The following is a 21,878-nucleotide window of genomic DNA, read 5'->3' as shown; positions in this document are numbered from 1 at the left end:
GAACCTGGATGTTTGATTTCAATCTTTTAAATTACTTTTTTTTTCTTTGGAACTTATCTTAGGCAATGTTGCAAATACTCATTTCAGTTAAAACAATGTTTTTGTTTTTAATTATTAAATAATTAGATACCATGATCATATTTTGAATTGGTAGGATACAAGAAGAGGTTGCAAAGAATGTGTTTGACATATTAAACCTGTTTATTTCACTTCATGAGAGTCACAATCAGCGATTTTTCACAAACTCACTCACTCAACACTCACTCACTCAGCGATCGGCAAATCGCTGATTGTGACTCATAGAAAGCAAAATTTACAGGTTATATGTTTCAAACGCCAGACATGTTTATGCCTCAGAACATCCCGGCAGCGCCGACTGGGATTGAATCCAGGCCTACTGGGGTGAGGGGTAATCACACTTACCACTACATCACCGGCGCCGCTTTATTTGCAACCTTGATCTTAATATCTTTGCAAATATCTCAAGGATTTCCGTTGGATCATTCTAAAATGTCTTCATCATTACTTTTAATTTCATGATTACGTTAAATAATCTGTGCGGTATTCCTTAGAAATTTGTTCCATAACAGTCTCGGAAGTCAGCGCACAACACTTATGGAATTCCTTCCAAAAAAACTCACGAATTCAGTTTACAATTATATTTTAAATCTTAATAACTCTCGCGAGAATTTTGTATAACTTCTTTATAACTTTCTGGATTGGACCTAAGAATTCCATGATCATTACCTCCTTGAAATTCTTCTCAAAATGTCCTTGAGAGAATCTTTTGGAATTTTCTTGGAATTATCTTGAAAATCCTGGATATCTTGGAACACTACGCACAAAAACTTTGAAAATATGATCAAACCTTCCGGAAACTCCCTCAAAATCCCTCAAAATGCTTAAGAATTCTCTGAGGAATTCTCTTGAAACTATCTTCTAACTAGCTGGAAATTCTGCAACGATTTGTTTTATGTATATTAAGAATTAGATCTTCGTGGAACTATTACCATATTTACTTGCAGCTCTACTAAGAATTTATCTTTGATTAATTCATTGATCCACATTTAAGAGATTTTCAGCTGTACATACTTTTTGCCGAGATTTGCACAGCCGAGTGCTCGGCAATCTGTTTTACTGAGATCTCAGCGAACAAACGACATGTTTGCTGAGATCTCAGTAAAACTGATTGCCAAGCGCTCGGTTGTGCAAATCTGGCGAAAAAAAAACTAAGTGTGTAGGTCATCATTAGGCGTAGTTTCAGGATTGTAGTCATATCATCATAAATTTTGCCGTATGGTAATTCTCTCCGAATTTCCATAGAATGCTACCTGAAATTCATGCTGATTTTTTTTTAGAGCTCGATGGAATTCTATTCAAAATCAACATAGCAGTATTTTCAGGATAAGCTTAGGATTCACCTTTAGTTTCCCTCAAATACTTCTCAAAATTACTTGAAATTTATAGTCATCCCATTGGTTATCCTTCCAGAATTTCTCCGTAATTATCCCTAGAATTCCCATTTTTTTCCTGAATTTTAGGAATTATAGTCATAATTCAATGCACCAAAGTGTAAGAATCCATAATTTTTTCCTAAGTCTAGGAGCCCTGATTTTTTTTTTAAATTTCAATATTCTGAAATTTTTAAAAATATGTAAAATTTCTTTAAACTCGAAATCGATCATGCCGGTATTCCTTTCATTAAAATCCATGGAAACTTGAAAACTGACAAAAATCTTAGAACAAAAACTTTCTTTATGTATTTTTGTTCTAAGAAAATGATTTAAAACGTCTCAAACATTCAAAATGTTTGTGTTTTACCTCATACGTGAAGTTAACGATTTTCAGAGTTGGGTTGGAAATGCTATCTAACATGAAGCTATTATTTTCTTCTACAACTTTGTTTTAGACGTCATTTCGGTCGGAAGTGACGTTTCCACGCTACAATTTTTTGAAAATTTGTGAGTCGTCATTTCGAATGGACATGGTCGGATTTTAACAAAAATGTTAATCATTATCCATAACGAACAATTATGCAAAGTTTCATGCAAATAGGAGAGAGTGGAGTTTTTCCGATTCATCATTTGGCGTGGAACTGGTCAATTAATGGTTTGAAACCAATTAATACGCCCATCTCCCCTAATGAAAGCAGCCCCGGCATCTCAGATTCTAAATCCGGCACTGCTGCGATCTGAGTGATGAATTTGCAATATTGATATATAAACTCATAAGTTCAAATAGTTTGTAGAGAATGGCATAACGGTTATTTGTTGTGCACTTGTCAGTTGAGTACTTGGCACTGATGAAGTCTGCAAGTAGTAGACGAAATACGCGTATCTGTCAAAAGATAAGCAATTATAACGGAATTTAAAGGAAATAAACCAACCCACTCAAAGCTCTTTATATAAAAAGTAATTTTTCCTTTCCGTTCGTTAAATATTTAAACAAAAATGACACAGCTGACTATCCCTAACTCGATATTAAATGATGGGTGGTATTGGTGTCGCTATTCTCAGAAGTTAGTTGTCTGGAATGTAATTTCCCAGATTGTCCTATTTTCCCGAAAATCATTTGCGTTAGTGAGGGGATGGGCATAGAGTTAGCGCTAAGTAAATCTAGGAAGAGGAGGTGGCGGGTGTTGTCACGCGTTAATTATTGTTATAATATGTATTCCGGGATGTCTGGGTTTTGTATGAACGCTACATGAAAATAGTTGTAAAATTCCAGTTAGGATATAACAGCCAAAAAGAAGAATATCCCGAAATAATGATGTTCTAGCGATTTTCAACAAGTTGAAAATCAAAGATCTATTCTTTGCTTAATTTCTTCATTCTCTTCCCTTCCCACAGAGCATGCACAGCGTGATGATGCCGAAGCAGAAAGTGCACCAATTCCTGGTGCGCACGTTCTCTAGTCCCACTAAGTGCAACCACTGCACATCGCTCATGGTCGGCCTGACCCGGCAGGGCGTTGTGTGCGAGCTGTGCGGCTTCGCCTGCCACATGATCTGCTGCCAGAAGGTACCCACGCAATGCCCCGTGCCGTCCGATCAGACAAAACGGCCGCTCGGAATCGATCCAACCCGCGGCATCGGAACGGCATACGAGGGCTACGTGAAGGTACCTAAGCTGGGAGCCGTCAAACGTGGCTGGGTGCGCCAGTTTGTTGTTGTTTGTGATTTTAAACTATTTCTGTACGACATCTCGGCCGACCGCAGTGCATTACCAAGTGTTCACGTTACTCAGGTAGGATGGAATCTTCTCTTTAATTTGAATATTCAATGATCTGTAATCTGTACTGTATTGCAATTAATTAGGTATTAGATATGCGAGATCCTGAATTTGGAGTATCCGGGGTTCGGGAGAGTGATGTAATTCATGCAGCTAAAAAAGACGTTCCTTGTATCTTTAGGGTGAGTTCTTCAAAGCAATCACACTCGGCGTCAGCTATTTACACAATTAAATGCCATTCTCATCTTCTTCAGATAACAACCTCCCTGCTGGACGGTGGACCCTCGCTGCAGACGCTTATGCTGGCGGATACCGAATCCGAGAAAGCCAAATGGGTGGTTGCACTAAGCGAATTACATCGAATATTGAAACGAAACAACCTACCAAATACGGCCATATTCCGTGTGAAGGAGGTGCTGGACAGTTCCCTAACGGCAATTCGGAGTGCGCTGAGTGCGCTCATCATCGATCCGGATCGGATTCTGCTGGGTACGGAAGACGGTCTGTTCTGTTTAGATTTGGACCGTAGCGAGATCGCTCGGATAGGTGAGAGTAAGAAGGTCTACCAACTGTGGTACATTGCCGAGGAACAGTTGCTGGCGATTTTGTGCGGCAAACAACGACACTTGAGGCTGCTGCCGATTAGAGCTCTTGAAGCGACGGATGTGGAATGGATTAAGGTAGCTGAGTCTAAGAACTGCATAACTGCTTGTACAGGAATAATCGAACGTGGACCGCAACCTGTGTATTGCATTGTGATTGCTTTGAAGCGACAGAATACTTCACAGATTGTGGTGTACGTTGTCAATCGAAACCGAAGTCGGCATCATAAGATGTGCGAATTTACGGTAGCTTATCCGGTACAGAGTTTGCAAGTGCTTTCCGACATGCGACTGGCGGTAGGCCACCAGAGTGGATTCACGGCGTACTGCTTGCAGGGAGAGGCCCAAGCAATGCGTAAGTTTGCAAATCTTAGATGTCGATTGGTATGAAAGAATAACTGGACTGGTCTTGTTTCAGCTCTTGTCCATCCGGATAACCAGTTGAACAATTTTCTCGCTTATTCTGGGGTGGATGCCTGGCGAGTTATCGAGATCCAATCTGGGCAAGGATCGAGTGGTAAGTTCTAAAGTGCTTCCACAGAAGATGCAAATATGTTAAGTATTTTCCTCCATTTTAGCCCATGGAGAATATCTCCTAGTATTCCAAACGTTAGCCATTTACGTAGATTTGCAAGGTCGCAAATCTCGTGATCGGGAAATCATGTACCCAGCCGTACCTACCCATATAAGTAAGCTCTTTGCAGGGATATTCTAGTAGAATGGAACCGGTTAACGATTGTTTCCTTTATCTTCCAGCCTATTGTGATGGTCATCTGCTAGTCTACTCGGAAACACATCTAGATATTTTCAACGCGCAAACCGCCGAATGGGTCCAGTCAATTGGACTCAAACGATCCCGTCCGCTGATGAACAATGGTAGCCTTTCGTTGACGACGCTGAACGACACGTCGCACGTCATCTACTTGGCTAACATGCATACAAGTAAGTGTGATACAAAATGTTTGACCCAAGAGCTTTGTGCTTTTCAATTCAAACGTTTGAAATTTAATTCAATGGTGTTAATCATCTCTTTCTCCACAGGAGAGCTACTTAATTTAGCGCCATGCGATCGAGATGGACGGTTGAAAACGAAACGTTTCTCGTTACGCAACGAGGGTAGCCGTACTATAAGATCGTGAGTTCCTTGCCATTCATAACCCTTGTTGATTCTATACTAATACTAAGTAAATTTGCAGAAGCACCGATCGACGTTCGAAGCTGATTTCCGCTCCGACAAACTTCAACCACATCTCCCACATGGGCCCTGGAGACGGTATCCAAAAGCAGCGGCTACTCGATCTTCCGACGACGATCGAAACGGCGGACCAAAATAACCAGCTCAGAGTAATTTCCGCTTTTCTCCAGATTAAATAATCGAACCCAACAATTTCACTGTCCACTTGGTAAATTTTTAGGTTTCAACGATGCGACATGCCCCACCGCCACCGCGAGCACCACCTCGACCGATGATGCATCCCCACAATGGTAAGTAATTTGGTAAAATAGCGAACGATGCCACACATCGCCCATTAAAAGAAGGTTCCAATAATTCTTTCCCAGGTGCAAAGCGGACGGCACCAGCGCGGCCACGTGATCAACCCCCCTCGTTACCACGGTCACCCAGTCCACTGGGCAGCATGTCGTCTCTGCAAGATGTCCTGAAAGTAAGTTATAATTCACAGATCTTTTGACCAGTGTACGATTTTTCCTGAAAAAAAAAAATCCCAAGAATTTCCAAAACATTTTTCTAATACACCGGAAATATTAAAAGTGTCGGCAGTTTACCGAGTGGTGGAAATATGCAAGTCTTTTCTCCCCTCTACGCAATAAATTCCTGGGAGTACCTCAAGAAAATTATATGAAAAATAACAAAGCAATTTTGGGAGACTATTTAGGACATCAATACTTAAAATGTTTGATAGGTTTTAGGCCCCTTCCTTTACTTAGACAATCTTCCATATACATTTTGAATTTTTATATGAACCGTGAATAATCACAAAGCACATCCCCCCTACTAAACTGTCTTCGTGGCTTATGGACTTCTCCTAAGCTACACTAAGAGGCTATTCATAAACAACAGAAACCATACACAAGATTGCAGTTCCAGGTTGTGCAAGTTGCAAACTCCATTTGAATAGCCATTTTAAAACTTTTTATTTTATTTATAAACAGTTCCAATGTATTCGAATATAAAGCGCATTAGTCAATTACTTTTTTTTATTAAGGCTCAAATTTACAAAAGGACTGTACGGAGCCAAGAAACAAAAAAATATTTATAAGAAACGAGTTGAGTAGTTCTTCTTAGCTTTCCTGGGAGACAGCTTGAGCTTTACTTCAGATTTCTGCCGTGATCACACCTCCTTTTCTTCTTCCAATCGTTTTTTTTTTCATACCGCCAACCGCCTGGCCTCCTCTTTGTCCTTTATCCGCTCCTTCTCCCATCCCAAATTTAGACGGCTGCTGTTTCTGAACATCGCTTGCTTCCTCTCCACTGTTCATGTACATTTCGAACACTTTTTTTCAATCACCTCAACCCCACTGCTTCCTTGTCATTGTTGTCCTAAGATACACTTCCACCACACCAGTGCATCTCTAAAAATCTCAAGGAAAACTAAAGATGAATCCCTAAAAAAATGTTATCATTAATTTGCTTAACGACGTGTTCGGGGTATCATCCAAACCATTTGTAGAATAGTTCAATCATTTGGGTAATCGTTCGTTTATGGTAATTTTCTATTAGGGATTCCATGGAATTGAAGGAAATATTCTAGGAAAATTCGGAGTAGAATTCAAAATATGACAAACTTAATGATGATCTGGCTGCAATCCTGAGCTTGATGATCACCTACTACTGACTATCCCTTTAGTTCTTTTAATTGATCGATAATCTATTATCTTAACTCTTTCCGTTTTTGAATTGGTGGCCCTGGCCCTGAAAAGGGCCTTTTGTTTTTCAAATGGTGGCCCTGAAAAGGACCGTTTGTTGTTTTTTCCTGGTGTCCATCGAACGGGTTGTTGGAGTTGGAGGGTACGGAACAAATCGCTGTTGCCTTTTGGTGCTCCTGTTATTTTGGCACTATTTGTTGATATTGCTGTTCTTTTTGCATCAGTGGATGGACAACTAACACGAAAGGCATAAACGTGCTACCAATTGACGTCTGCGTTAGGTTCAGCCTAACGGAACGACTGCAGTGGAACGTCCGAAAGATGGTGAAGTCACTCAGAGAGCCTCCGATGTCCGCGTCCTTCAGGGTCCTACCAAATTGCAACTGATCGCGTTCACTGAATTACAGTCTGTTTTGTACTTGCAGAACAGCTAATTAGGCCCCTTCTTTTTGGAGTATTTTTCGCCAGAACGTTCCTAGTTCCAAGTATATGTCGGCATTCACACCAGACCAAGACGTGCTCCGACGCCTCCGACCAGCATTGAATTGGATTGTTGTGAACGAACAACTAACGCTACTTGACTCTTTCACACCAGTGCAAGTCGATGCCGACCGGATGACGGCGGCGCAGTCATGCTGCCTATGGTGCGAAGCCGTTCCTCCGGTCGATGTGGGTGCATTCGTCGTCGTCTTCGGATTGTTGTTGTTGTTGTTGTTGGAGTTTCGATTTGTTGGCCCGAGGAGCTGTGCCTCATAAACGCCAGTCGCTGTGACGGTTAGTCGTTACCTAGCCGTTATGGATTTATTCTTGCCATTCGGATGAATTTTATTATGTTTTTCAACTCTACGTTATTTACTCCTTCTTTGTCACGTACTAGGTCTTGTATGCGTCTGTGATCCTCCCAATCAAAGTAGTTTCGAATGTGGGTGTACTTTATACAGTTTAATAGCAAATGTTCCGTTGTGTCAATTTCATCGCAAAGATCACATTCTTCTGATTCTACCAGCCGCATTTTGGCCAGCCAGTAATTCGAAAAATCGTGACCGGCCATAATCCTGTTGAGTGTTCGCACCTCTTCACCGTTGAATTCCGAGTTCCAGAACCACGGTCTTCCAGGAAAACAGTTGAACAAATCGTAAAATTTCTTCCCTTTATTCTGAGTGAATACGATGTTGGTATACCACTCATTTGTAGCTTCTGCTAGCTGCTTCTTATAGCGAAGTACCACATCGTTCCAGAGGAGCTTGTTGACGATAACCGCATCATTGTTTAGTCCTGCTTTGGCCAAAGTATCTGCTGCTTCATTGCCCTCCAGGCCCACATGGCCAGGGATCCATTGTAGTATAGTGCCCGTTGATTGAAGTTCCTTGCAGATTGCTCCTGTTAGACTGTCCCAAGTTTTGCATTCCTGATGTTTTGCCAATAGCAGACAGGCTGATTGCGAGTCGGTGAGTATCACAGTGTTCTCTCTGTCTAATTTTGAAATTTCTTCTAGGCCAATCCGTATGGCAACGAGTTCCGCCGTCATGATGCTGGAGTGTTGTTCTAACTTAAGACTTATGTCCATTCCGGTCTCGCGTTCGTAAACTCCTATACCGCAAGCGTCCGCTGTTCTCGAGGCGTCCGTATATACCCTTCGCCATAGAGGGTACTCTTTGTTCATGTATTCCAGGGTGATTTGTCGCATAGTAGATGGAGCCATTTTAGTTTTATTGATAGGCATTCCTTCAATTTGGTGCCGAATCGTGACATCATATGCAGTCTCTTCCGTGACTTGCTCGTAGATTCTGCTCACTTCAATCGCGTTTTCAATGTAGACTTTCTCGATGAATGTGAATCTCTTGTTTCCAGCTGTATCGTGGTTTTGTAGGGAAATTAATTGATGATATACTGCATCTTGTTTGCGAAAGTGGGATGATATTCTCTTCTTTGTCCAATAGTACCGCTGCAGTTCTAGTGGCTCCTCATTTGCTAGGGCAGCCAAGGTGTTGATCGATGTAGTCTTAGAACATCCCGTAGCTATGCGTTGACATTGTCGATGTGTTACGTCTAAGTCGTTCCGGTAGGTTTTAGATGTGCTGCCGTAGACCGAGCTGCCGTACCGGAGGAAGCTATCGTATAGTGCTTTATGGAACAGTATCATTACTTTTGGAGTCGCTCCCTTCTTTATGCTGCCTATGACTTTCAGCATATTTTGTCGATCTTTGATCTTGTGTTTCAAGTCTCGTACATGCGTGCCGTAGTTTAAGTTGCTGTCTATACAGATTCCCAGATATTTGTAATATCTAACGCACTCTATAGACTTATCCTTGATCTTTAGATCTATTTTCGTCTCTTTTGGTTGGAATACTATTACTTTCGTTTTATTGCCGTTGATTTCGAGTCGCAGGCTATCGCTGTGGTCCACGAAGTTGTCTATCACTCGTTGTGCTTTCACTTTGACTTCATTGAGACATTTACCGCTAATTATCTTCACAAAATCGTCCGCGTATTGCACTGTCACCACATTTTCCTCGTCGTCATCGGTTTCGTGCAGCTCCTTGGTATATAAGTTAAAGAGGGTGGGAGACAACACATCCCCCTGAGGCAATCCTCTTGAGATTGTGGTTGATACCAACCCTTGTTCCGTTTGTATAACCAGCTTTCGGTTTTTCAAGAAATTCTCGATCCATACTATGATATCCTCTGCAAATTCCATTCTGGTCAAAGTTGCTATAAGTATGTCTGTATCCACCGCATTGAATGCATTGGAAAAGTCAAAGAATACTGCTACACTTATCAAATTGCTTCTTTTAGCTGCCATTAGATGATTTGTTACGAACTCGAGACAGTCCTCCGTTGATTTTCCTGGTCTGAACCCGAACGATAGATCCGGTAAGAGTTCCTCCCTGCTCTCATGTTGTTGTATTCGATGTAGTACTGCAGTGTTAGCTGATTTGACGATCGTCGACAGGCATGAAATCGGCCTGTACGCCGATAGTTCGGTTGCATCCCGTCCGGGTTTCGCAATTGGTACTATTTTGACCTCCTTGAAGCTTTCCGGCAGGTTTCCAGCGGCGTAGTACGTATTTATTTCTTGAACAATTTTTTGCTTTGTCTGTGTGTTTAGATTCCTCAGAATCTCGTAAGTTAGGCGGTCTGTTCCTGGCGCCGAATGGGCCTTCTTTTTATGGATGATATGATTCCATTGCTCTAGGTTGAGCAACTCTTTTGCAGAAGCCGTACTTGGAGATTTGGGCTGAGTCATTGTTGGTTGTGTGGGCCCGAAGTGTCCTTCTAGGAATGTTTCAGCTTTTTCTCTCGCCGTAAGTACTATGTTGTTCTTGGTTTTGTTTTCGTGGTTGTATCGTAGCCTCCTTACCATGCTCCAATTAGACTTGGTATCTCGTGGATCGATATCCTTCGTGATGGCCGCGAGATTTTCCTTCATCAGTAGCTTTTTCTTCCGTAGAAAAATCGCTTTGGCTTTTTGCAGCTTAAGTAGATTTTCTTCGTTTGATAACCTGTTAAAGGTTCTCCAGCAGTCTTGTTTCTCTTTGTACAGGAGGGAAAGTTCTTCGCTCCAATAATATTTTGGGACGAAGTCGCTCACCCCGCTGTTTCTGCTTATCGTGTCGGTAGCTAGGCGTTGCAGGTCCTTAATTGACTCCAGCTGCTCTGCATCTATGAGCGCAATTTCCTCATTGATCTCCTTCCGATTGAAAATAGCTCTTTGTTTTTTGGATTGTATTTTTTTCAGCTCGATATCTATTATACGATGGCCTGAGCCGCCAAATGTATAGTGCTTTACACTCCACATTAGTTCATTAAACAGATCTGGTGTGCATAGAGTCAAGTCGATTGCACTGGGGGTGTTATTCAGTGCAGCGGGTCGGTACGTCTTCTCTCCATTATTCAGGATCAGTAATTCTGTTGTAGTAATGGTTTCTAGGATTAATTTACCCTTACTATTGGTAGATTCACAGCCCCAGGCCTCGTTGTGGGCGTTGAAATCTCCTCCAATGAGTAAGTTTTTGAGCATTTGTGTTTCTCCTAATAATTTCTCAAAACCTGTATTTAATTCCGTTATTGTAATCCTAGGATTTATGTAAACTGAGGCTAGACTCAGATTTTTGCTAGGTACTGTAATACCGATAACCTCCAGCGTTTCGCTAGTGGTCAGGTCTAGTGGAATATAGTTATACACATCGCGGAGGTATATGCCAACACCTCCACCCACGCCTACCAAACGTGGTTGTAGAATTTTATGATAGCCCGTTATGTTTGATGATGCTATCGTATTTTCATTCGTCCATATTTCTGATAATAATGCTGCGTCGAGATTTCTTGCATGTAATTCATGCGCTAGTTCATTTTTATTTTTCGTGAGACTTTGAATGTTACTCTGTAATATCTTGAATGCCGCCATTTTCGATATCAGTATTCGGTATTCCGTCTTTTACGTCATAACCTAGAGAAACTGCTAGCTGCTTGACTACTTCTAGAACAATATAGTATCCGTTTTCGTCTTTTGCCTCAACGGCTTTCGAGAGTTTGTTGAAAGTTTTTCCAACCGTAGATTGCAAGTTCTCTTTTTGCCGTGCGATTTCCTTCATTTTATCTTCCCATCGTTTTCGGAGCTCGAGGTGTTTTTCCATCGTCATTACCTGGGTTCCTGCCAGGCTTTCTTCTTGTCCAGTCGTGTTTTCGTTCTCTGTCCTGCTTTTTTTGCTTCCGTATCGGACTTTTTCGAATCCGTCTTCGTCAACTTCCCTTTCTATCCTGTTGCTAGCTTCTGGCCCTTTATCCTTGGGTAGAGTCTGCTTCTTGACTGCTCCTAAATTCCTATTTCTTGTGACCACCGGGCTGCTTCGGTTGTTCGTTTTTGCTGTTGGCTGGTGCTTAGGTGCACTTTCTTCCCGGTTGTTAGATTTCTTCAGTATGTTGGAGAAGCTTTCGTAGACTGAGGGAAACTCATCTGCTTTTTCTAGAATGGTGAATCCATTGCTTACGACAATTCGAAACTCATCCCGAGCTTCTTGGTAGGTGAGATTCTTTCTTGCCATCATTTTTTTGTCATTTTGTTTGCTACGTTCTGGACACTTGACGTCCGACGATCTGTGTTTGTCCTTGCAGTGTACACATTTTAGTTGGTTCGGGCACTCTGAATCCTGAACTTGTCCATCGTGTGTTTCTCCGCAATTTCCGCAACGTTTTCGGCTCTTGCAGTTCTTGGCGATATGCCCGTAACGTAGGCACGAGTTACACATGACTGCCTTTGTGATATACGGTTCTACCTTCGTTATGACTGAGTAGATTCTAACGTATTCTGGAAGCTTATTGCTTCGGAATACTACTCCTAGCTTCTCGATCGGTACTCTTTTGCCTGATGCTACGGTCCGCTGTAGTCAGAATACTTCCAAAATTTCCTTGTTTGTTTCGATGTCTTCGATTAGTTCCTCCGGCTGTAATTCCTCTGGGATTCCTGCTATTACTCCTTTGACGGTCACAAAACTCTTCGGAATGAAGGCTCTGAACCGCTTCAGACTCAGGTTTTGACAGTTTACTAGCCTGTTTGCTTCCTTCCATTCACTGAAGAGCACCATCACTTTTGCTCTTCCGATCTTCTTGATGTCCATCACTGCTTTCGCAAATCCGTTTTGTTTCAACATCATCCCCACTGTGATTTTGTTGATTCCGCTCAATCGTACGTTGTTCTCGGTGTCTTCTTGCATCTTCTCCACAATAACCTTGTACGGTCCACTGTCACACTGCTTGAAGTAAAATTTCTCGAACACTCTTTCCGTGTACTTGTCGCCATTTTGTTTTTTAATTGCACTGCCTAGATTGTTTGATCTTGTGTTTTCAATTGCGCCATTTTGTACTATCATCGGTGCCCCACCAGGGGCACCGTCACTTGCACTCATTTTCCTGTTCTAGGGCTTTTATTTTTTGTTCACTGCACTTGTAAATTAATATAGTTTCACTTAGCTTGATAATTAACGTTTAGGATTTGTTTCAGGTTTTCAATTTGGAAAAATTCCGATTTCCTTTCACACTCTTCAAGAAAACATCCGTCACGCGAGAGAGCATCCAAAAATGATGCGTCTTCGGATTGGTGCGATGCGTACTGTTTAAGATTGGGCGATCTTGGATCGATCTTTGAGATCGATTTTCGAATTTTAGGACCGATTCTTTATTTATTAAAAAAAATCGTAAAAATCGATCTTTCTTCGATCTTTTTGATCTTCAAAGAAGCAAACGAATGTAATTTTTGTGCATCGGAAAACTAATTTCCATTCACCCCAAACCTAAATTTAAGGAACATACCCTCAAATTTAATATCAGCATAGTCGCTCCTAATGTTGTATAAAATAGGGCTGAGAATATAAATTTGATATGCAGTATCTTTCATTATTACGCATTATGACAGTTAGGTTGACAACAGGGTTACTTTCATGCAATCTGGATACTTAGCCCATAAATTCGAACACTTTTGAAAGTTTATTATCACTGCCTACTATGTTAAAAAAAGCACGTAAACGTGTTTTAGTATCGATCTGAATCACACATATTAGTTATCTTGCAAAGGAGACGAAATATTTATTTATAATTTAAATATCCGGGTTAACCGACCGTCCAGTATTCAGTGCATTACGGTAGTTCAGCATTATGAAGAAAAGATCGATCCTGCAAAGATCGATTCTTTTGTATCGATTAAATCGATGGATCGATTCTAGTGCCGTAACAAATCGATCTTCTAAGCTCGATCTTATACTAAAGATTGCAAAATCCTAGGTTGTTCCTCTCATATGTCCTGTACGACGCTTATCCGTCCGGTGCTCGAAAGTAAATGATGAAGAAAACGATTTGGCAAGCTTTTTCATTACCGCTGCTTTTCTCCTCCCTTCCATTCATTAAGACGCCATTTTGAAACAAATTACAATATCCAAAATAGCCGAATGTTTGCAAAAATGTGAATAGCACATTGCAAAGTTTTAAGCGAACCGGAGAAGGTCGAATGTTACATTTTTATTTATTTTTATCCTGCTTGGCATGGAACTGGTCCTATGTTAAACGGCATTATGCCAAATGGAGAACAGCCAACTATTTATAACAGCACAGATTTTACGTTGGAGTTGAAAATTCAAATGTGGACTCTGGTGTTATCTCGCAAAGGCAGTTCTAGCCGAGGGGGGGGGGGGGGGGCGACACATCGAAATTGTCGTTTAGCTTCAACTCTATTTACATATGATTTTCTTTTTCAGTGTAGATTTGCAGGATTCCGTTTCCTACCGTTTCCTACTGTTCGCTGGCATCTACTTTTTCGATGCTGCAGTAGATAGAAGTCGATGGCGATAGATACGAAATGATTTTTCATGAAAAGTAGGTGTGTGTGCCAATTCATTTGCTGCTAAGTAAACACAAGCCTACATATGCTTCAAATCAGTGAGCTTGCAGCTCTGAGGTGCCGCGGTCTAGAACAGTATGTTTCTCGGAAAGTGAAAGGATTATATATACCGTAATAAAATTGGCATATTTCATAACGAACCAATACTCGGAAATAATCAATTTTATGAGCAGCATACAAACTTTTGTGTAGTAGGGGAAATTGATGTAATGTCGGCCTAAATGCCCCTAATTTGGGCCCATACATAAATTCAGCAATCATCTAAATGACGCGTTCATCTAGATAAAATTGATAAATAGCAGATTTTTAGGGATGGAACCAACCTTAGAGTCATTTCCCCTATATGTTTAAAAAATGAAATGGTTTAAACTTTCGGGAAATTTCACTCCTATATTCCTATAGAAATGTAATCTAGAACTTTAATTTAAATAGAAACCCTGAGAAAACAAAACTGTTAAAACGTTCATACATAATAATTCAATTCTTCAAGTATTTAGTTTTTAACGCTTGTTACAGCTTGTTTTGCAGAATGGCTTTGCGGGGTGGGATGTACCATATAGAGATACAGGTGTTGTCAATCAGGCTGGTTGGTTTATATAACACACATGTTATCGATAGGAAACCTTCAAAAACTAGAAGGCTGGTGATTCAGTACAGTAATAGATCAAGTGGATGGGAAGAGTTGTGGATTAAAACTTGCATTTTTCCATGAATAGAGCATTTTACGAGACATTTCTGGTTAAATTCATGAATGAACACATAATAGCCTCATGTGCAAAAACAGCGTTTCAAAAGTGTTTAAATTTTCATCGTCCATGGGATTTTAATGATTGTTCAATCTAGTTGTGGGATTTTGAAACAAATTAATTAATACTTCGCATATTCATGTAGATAGCTAGTAGTCAAGTATGTACTCACGCTAATTCTAATGCTACTCTTGTAAATTTTTGAAGTAAACCTGCCGACCCAGAGTACGTGCCGCTACAGTAATAACCGAAGAAATTCATGTTACAGTAAACAAGCCCGGTCAAACCGTGAACGAGGTAGTTTTCACAATACAATACTCCCTGTTCAAATCAAATGAAGAGTCACGTCACCACTACGTGACTTTTCTCACTTCATTAGTGATAATAGTCACTTGGACTCTCGGAATAACCCCCGGGGGGCTGACTGACTTTGACTAGAAAGATGCCGGAGATTTACGACCATTGCATTTCTCATGGTTGAACCCTAAACTAGCAGTGGTTTCATTGGCCGGTACGGTAAGGATTCACATTTTGCTTCGCAGTGGACACTAGCTTCCACAAAGCAATTTCGTAATGCTGAATTCATTTGCTCTTAAAAGTATAGATTCTTAAAATCTGCAATACTAGAGCTTCCTAAATGACCATCATTTGGCGGCACCATCTCTATCTCCGAACGGACCGCTTTAAACTCACAAATCTATAATTCTGGTGTTACGACGTTGAACAATTATCACTTGACCACAGTCTCACCGAAATGTAAATAAACACCTCCGGCTTGCTGCTTCGTCTGCTATGGTTGTTTGTTCAGTGATAGCTCGATCACGAGAAGATTCGATCATGCGAAAGTAGATGGTAGTAGATGCCACAGATGCAAACAGATGGTGTACGGTAAATAAATATATGAAAAATAGGACAGATTCACGCTGAAAATGAGATAATCTGGATATATCGCCCCCTCGGTTCAAGCATAGAGGTCCCGAAGAAACGAGCTCAACGTTATTGTCTCTGTACCAATCCAACGTCGATCGCGCGTAATGGCATGATGCCAGGTCCGGCCAAAATAATGTCTCGCCTCCGTGGGACCGCAGGAAGGGCAACAGACGCTTCTGGAGGCACTTGGTGCGGTAAATTTCGCTGTTGATGGTACCCATTGTGATGTACGGTTTACTCAGTTTACCGCATTGGCATATGGCCTGCCAGAGCAAGTATTTTTTGGCGAAATTGTCCACTTTCTTCTTCCTTATGTCTTCCGGAACATCAAACCGTGATTTGGCAACGTAGAACTCCAGCCCCGGTATCTGTTTTGCGTCTGCCTTGATGTAGGTTTCGTCATCCATAACCACACACATCGGTTTCGTTAACCACTCTCGATACAGCTTCCTTGCGCGGGATTTGGTCGCCGTGTTTTGTTGATCACGCCGGTTCGGTGCCTTCCGGACCTTGAATACACGAAGCACAGCTCGTTTCATGGTTTGCTGAACGAACCAGGCGGAACACTTTGCCTTCATAGCCGCGTCGCGAATCGAAAGGTTCGGATAACGCTTGAAATAATCCAACACCTTCTGGGCCTTCACAGGGTCAGCTGTCTTCGATTTTCTTCCACTTCCAGCCCGCCGTTCGGTCGTCTGGGACTCCTTAAATGATTTTACCACCCGAGACACAGTTGTATGGTTGATTCCCAGTTGTCTTCCGATCCATCTCATGGTCGCAGTCGAATTTTCCATGACGGCGCGCAAAATTCTCCGGCGATTTTCTTCTTGTTTTTATGACATCTCAATAACCACTGAACCGATTGTTATGAAATTTTGCACATGTAAACAATTCACTCCAAACTAGTTATACTTAGATTTTCATCAATTTTTACCCACGGATAAAAATTACACACGGATAAAAATGGTGCATTTTTTTTCGGGTACAAGCCTTAGTGAGCCAATTTAAAATCGTTAGTTTCGTATTGATTGTTGGTTCTAGTGCACCAGTTCTAGTGTTGCTTTTGAGTCCGCCGTCTGTCGCTTTCTGATTAGAAACATGGATAAATGTTTTAATGTAAAATTCGTCCATCCATTCCAGGTTGCCGATATGCAGTCCGAGTCGCGGCAGAGCGTAGCCAGCAACAATTCCAGTTCGGTTTCGACGCCACCATCACCAACCAACGATCGGCTCAGCTCCAGCTACGACTCCTAGTGGTAAGAAAATTGCTCATTCCGAATGGGCAATCAATGGAAGCAAAGCGTTTCATGGGCTCGAATCCTAATTCGAGTCGCATTCAGTTAGTCAGTCATCTCTTCTGTGTTTAGTGTCATGTAAATTTTTAAGTTTACCTACGTGTCGTTTGTATTCACAATCTCTGTTACAAAACAAACAAACAAACAAATACTCGTGGCAAATCATCAATTGCTTTTGATTTTATTTTTCTTATTTATTTTAACATTTTCTTACTTATTTCTAAGAAACGAAATTATCGGATGTTTAGTGCAAAAGCGAGCTTCGAAAACTAATTGATCTCTATGATAATACAAAAGAAAAACTGAAATTCTTACTGAAATTCTCCTATGACAAATACTATTTATGAAACGGTTGTGTTACTTTGAAAACGGACACAATCAAGGTCCTCATCTGCAATAACTCTTAAACTACTACTACCTACTACTCTTATTATAACTACTAAAAAAAAACATGGAAATCAAATTATGCCATTTGTGGAGGCGTACATCTACTAAACTCATCGTAGCAAAAGGATCGTTGTGCAATATCAATAAGTAGGCAAGCGAGTGGAGATGGAGGCGTTATCAGCTCGATCATTCGAACTGTATAGCGCGTCCCGGAAGAAGAAGGAAGTCATTTCATAATTCACTAGTAGAATAGAGTAACAGTTCCCGTTTTAGATGCATTTCCTAACGCAAAAGCAACTGACTTTTAACCACTTCAAGCTACAACAGAAAGAAACATAATCAACTGAGTAAAACCTAAAACAACGAGTTCGTAAACAACAATTACACAAAACACAAACTAAGAGGAGAAATCCGGTATGTCTTTAATCCAGTCCTTTTTCTTATTGCTGCTCGTAAATTGTAAACTACAAAAGTCATCTAGCATATAGAAGATCTATTGATTGCAAGAACCTCCCGTAGTTGATCATGTCGTCCATTGACAAAAAATTAAAACAAATCTTCGAATGAATAAAAAAATAACCCGTCGAACTGGTAGACGGTCGAAGTGTTCAATACGATTTTAATGATTCCGTTCTTATACATTTGCTTGCAATTGGTTTCTCAAATGGCTACTTAATATTCTTGCATTTGCACGTACCATCTTTTACCAGTTCGACACGTTGTATCATTCGAAATGTTTTGTTCCCAATCCCATTGTAAATTGTTCATCCCATATTGAAAGCTTATCGTCCGTACTAGCACTCATGTTTGTATCGTTCATCCGTTCGCATTAACCGTTAAGCAAATGGAAATCATCAGCAGTCAATATTTGAGAAAAGAGAAGCAAAGAAAACCGGAATCAAATTTACTACTACCTTCAGACACAAAAATCAACTCTCGTAAGTAATTAAGGAACAAACGGTTCGATTAAGCAGGTTTAGCCATTCGACTTCTTGACAGTAGGAGCAGGAGCCATGTGAAGATGAGAACGAAAATATCGTTGAAAAGATAAAACTGAAGACAATATTTAGTATTTCCGATGCAGATTTACTGTATTTGTTAATATTATATACACGGAAGAAAAAGATAAAAAAAGAAGCGTAGAAAATATAAAACTATTTGAAATGCTACTGAAACCATGTAAAAAGAAAAAGAAAATACAGTAAGTAATTATTTTCAATTTAATTAACTCTGCGTTGTATAAAGAAAGCACACATTTTACCAATGTAAAAACAACTCACTCAGACATACTGATTTAAGCTAATTTCAACTAAGACGTAACTTATTTGATCTGGAAGGAGAAACCCCGATTCGTTCCGATCCGAACGAACCAACATTCTTGTCTTCACCGGGTTCGTTCGCATCGACATTTATTTATTTACACCAAGAAAGCTCTAATTATAATTTATTTTACTAGCAAATGATTTTGTTGTTGTTTTAAACTTGATTCTAAACCAATTTGTTTATTCATATTTTAATGGTTCTGTTTCGTGGATCGCTGCATTTCCGTTTTAAACTACTTTTTACAACTGCTGCTATTAGCAAAGCTACCACCACCACCACCACCACCTTGAGATCATTGAATAAGAGAGAGAGAGAGAGAGTGACATTTCACTAAAATATGACATGTTACAATAAAAGAAGATACATTTCGCGGAGCGGAGGTGCACGCGTGCAATTAATTGAAGAGCAGACAAATTGCGACCCGCTGTAGAAGACGTGGCAGATATAAGAACACAACAACAACAACGTGGAAAACATATACTTCACTAAGGATAAGGTTAGCAGTATATATAGAATATACCGAAAAGTCTAGTGTTTTATAAAATTATATTAATTGTAAAATTACCACGACAAAATATATTAATATTATACAAGTACTAAAAACAGAAAAATCAAATGTTACAAATGTTTTGGAATGCATCTTAATCGAGTGAATATCACTGCCAGAAATATGGTTCGAAACGAGGGGTTTACATAAGCAGTGGCATCGCGTCCACATATTTTTTTTCCCTTGATTTGTTTTCCGTCGATCTTGTTTTCCGTGCTGAGCACCAATGCTACCGACGCCAGGAAGGCAGCTCCCACACCTGGACCCTACCTATCGACCCATCAACTCATAGACCGGGGACCAACGGCTTTACTTCCCTTCCAAAGGAAGGCGTGATCAGAGATGTTATGCCTCAGAACATCCCGGCGGCGCCGACTGGGATTGAACCCAGGCCTGCTGGGGTGAGTGGTAATCACGCTTACCACTACACATTTAGATTTAATAGATTTCCTGGTCACATTATAGGGAAGTTCTCGGATCCGAAAAATAATACTTAAGTTTTGATTTTTATAAAAATATTGGAAAAAATATCAAAAATATAAAACAATCACTTTTTTCTATTTAAAAAAAATCACACGCAAAAACATTTTTTGTAACTCACTATGACTCAAAAAACCATAGAACGGTGACCTGTCGGTTCGGCTGAGTGAGTGTTCAATTTATTTATTTATTTATTTATTGTCGTCAATCATATGTAGACAATTTTTTACAAGTTACAAGTCCTATGTAAAAATTATGAATATAATTTGATTATGACTGCTTACAATAAACATAGTGAAACTATTGATTTTATAATGACAAAAACCAGTTTAAAGCAGTATTGTAATATTAATAGTGGACCGAATTTGGCATAATTTGTGCGATAGTGATTTGTAGTATATATATTTCGAGTTCGCAGTTGCCGAGAAGGTATGTAAAAATTAAGCTTTGCTAACAGTTCTACTAACCGGTGATGCCGGATGCCGGATCATCCTAAGAAGGATGATTAAATTCAGTTCCGACGGTTTGCCTAATGTATTGATTTCTAAACGTGTCGATATCACTACCATGACAAAACTCGTTAAATAGTGCACCTAAAAGCGAGCTTACTTAGTGGTGGGTGGCATCGTTTGTTAATCGTCATTTGCCGGATTTAAGCTAAGTGATCACCTGGAGATCAAATTAAATCATGCTTGAAACATACCAAAAATTTTCCACAATACATGCTGCTTAATTGAAAGCAAACACGCGCTCAAAAACAACTATTGTACCATTCACACGAAGGAAAAAATGTTCATAAACAATATTCAACCGAAAAATATAACTTTAGAACTTTCAACACACAGTCAAATATCTGGGGGAATCTCAATACTCTTTGGATAAGTAAAAAAAAACTCTTGGTAGGAAATAGGGACTAAAACCTAAAATGCCTAAACATAACCTGTGCATCATTGGCCTAAAACCAATGACCAAAGACTAACTACTAAGTATGGTTCTAGATGCTCTACATTATCTGCTTCCGTTGCATCAATTTTTTCATAGCACTTCCTTGAAGGTGATCTTAGAGGACATATGAACATCCTAAAAATGTTCAATATTGCGATTTGTGGGAAAATGGGGGACCAAACATTCGTCCATGATCAATTTTCTTTTATACATACGGCTCTAGATTGAACAATCGTGTGGGAGCAGGGGTAACAGGTCCAGGAATAAATATCTGAATATCTACCGTGTTCCAAGCAGAAGTCCAAGGAATTCTTGAATGCACTAAAATTTGCTTACGTAGAAATTATAGCCATTCGAATATCTGCATTGTGTCTAATAGCCAAGCAGCACTGAATGCTTTGAAATCAGCAACATGTAATTCTATGGGAATGTGCAATGCACATTGGTCCAGAATGCAGATTTAGGTGGAATGATATGTTTTGAGAATGAAATTGAAACTTTAGACTAAAAATCTCTTCTACAAAGTTGTTCCTTATAGTTAGGCCCTCATTTTTATGACAATGAATTCTAGGGTGGTTCCTATTATCATTAAAATCAAAAATCTAAATTATTTGTTTGAATAAATTAAGGTATACATTCTTCGGCAAAGTTATAGCTGAGCTAATCTCAAGCAACTTTGTTCAAAATAACTTTTTTTTCTCTTAAATTGGCCGATTTAGAGCTATTTTCTTGAATTGAGTAAGGGTGGCTCTTAAAAAAACAGTTGTTTTGCTCTAGTTTTCTTATTTCGAATTTCTCAGCAAAGGTGTCTTCAAATAACTTTTAGATCTTAAGAAGGCGCAAATTTTTCCTGCACAAAGCTTGTCAATATCTTTCGCCGATCAAGAGCTATTGACGTTTTTATACTAAAAATATGCACTTGTCAAATGTTAATATCTTTGGTTGGGGCAAACAAAAAAAAGTTATTTACGGCATTTGAAAGGGTTTATGTTATTCTCAATAATATGGAAAAATTGGAGGTATGTTATTTTTTAAACTCGTATAAAATCAATTTGAAATTATTCATATTTTTTACTATATTTGGGAATATCTTTTTTATTAGAACAGATACAGGCAA

At 39.9% G+C, this 21,878-nt stretch overlaps 1 protein-coding gene across 4 annotated transcripts in view; it reads left to right on the top strand.

Annotated features, from left to right (window-relative positions):
• The window catches only part of gek (serine/threonine-protein kinase gek), a 162,478-nt gene extending 143,073 nt beyond the window's left edge, over positions 1-19,405 (top strand). Inside the window, exons 11-22 of one of the 4 annotated variants that reach the window (XM_065235684.1) lie at positions 2,850-3,245; positions 3,317-3,412; positions 3,485-4,187; positions 4,251-4,349; positions 4,411-4,521; positions 4,589-4,774; positions 4,874-4,967; positions 5,029-5,176; positions 5,248-5,317; positions 5,369-5,496; positions 16,925-17,040; positions 19,048-19,405. In XM_065235684.1, coding sequence (XP_065091756.1) covers positions 2,850-3,245; positions 3,317-3,412; positions 3,485-4,187; positions 4,251-4,349; positions 4,411-4,521; positions 4,589-4,774; positions 4,874-4,967; positions 5,029-5,176; positions 5,248-5,317; positions 5,369-5,496; positions 16,925-17,038 — 2,145 coding nt within the window. In that variant the 3' untranslated portion in view covers positions 17,039-17,040; positions 19,048-19,405. Of the gene's footprint in view, positions 1-2,849; positions 3,246-3,316; positions 3,413-3,484; positions 4,188-4,250; positions 4,350-4,410; positions 4,522-4,588; positions 4,775-4,873; positions 4,968-5,028; positions 5,177-5,247; positions 5,318-5,368; positions 5,497-16,924 lie in introns of all 4 variants that reach the window. The other 3 variants (XM_065235686.1, XM_065235685.1, XM_065235683.1) reach the window with 3 other exon arrangements.
• The last annotated feature ends 2,473 nt before the right edge of the window (positions 19,406-21,878 follow it).

Source organism: Ochlerotatus camptorhynchus, unplaced genomic scaffold, assembly GCF_037179485.1.
Source record: "Ochlerotatus camptorhynchus isolate MF236.1 unplaced genomic scaffold, CSIRO-AGI_Acam_v1.1 ptg000503l, whole genome shotgun sequence".
Taxonomy (NCBI): domain Eukaryota; kingdom Metazoa; phylum Arthropoda; class Insecta; order Diptera; family Culicidae; genus Ochlerotatus; species Ochlerotatus camptorhynchus.
The sequence above is the reverse complement of the archived record's forward strand: the minus strand, read 5'-3'. Positions and strand labels throughout refer to the sequence as shown.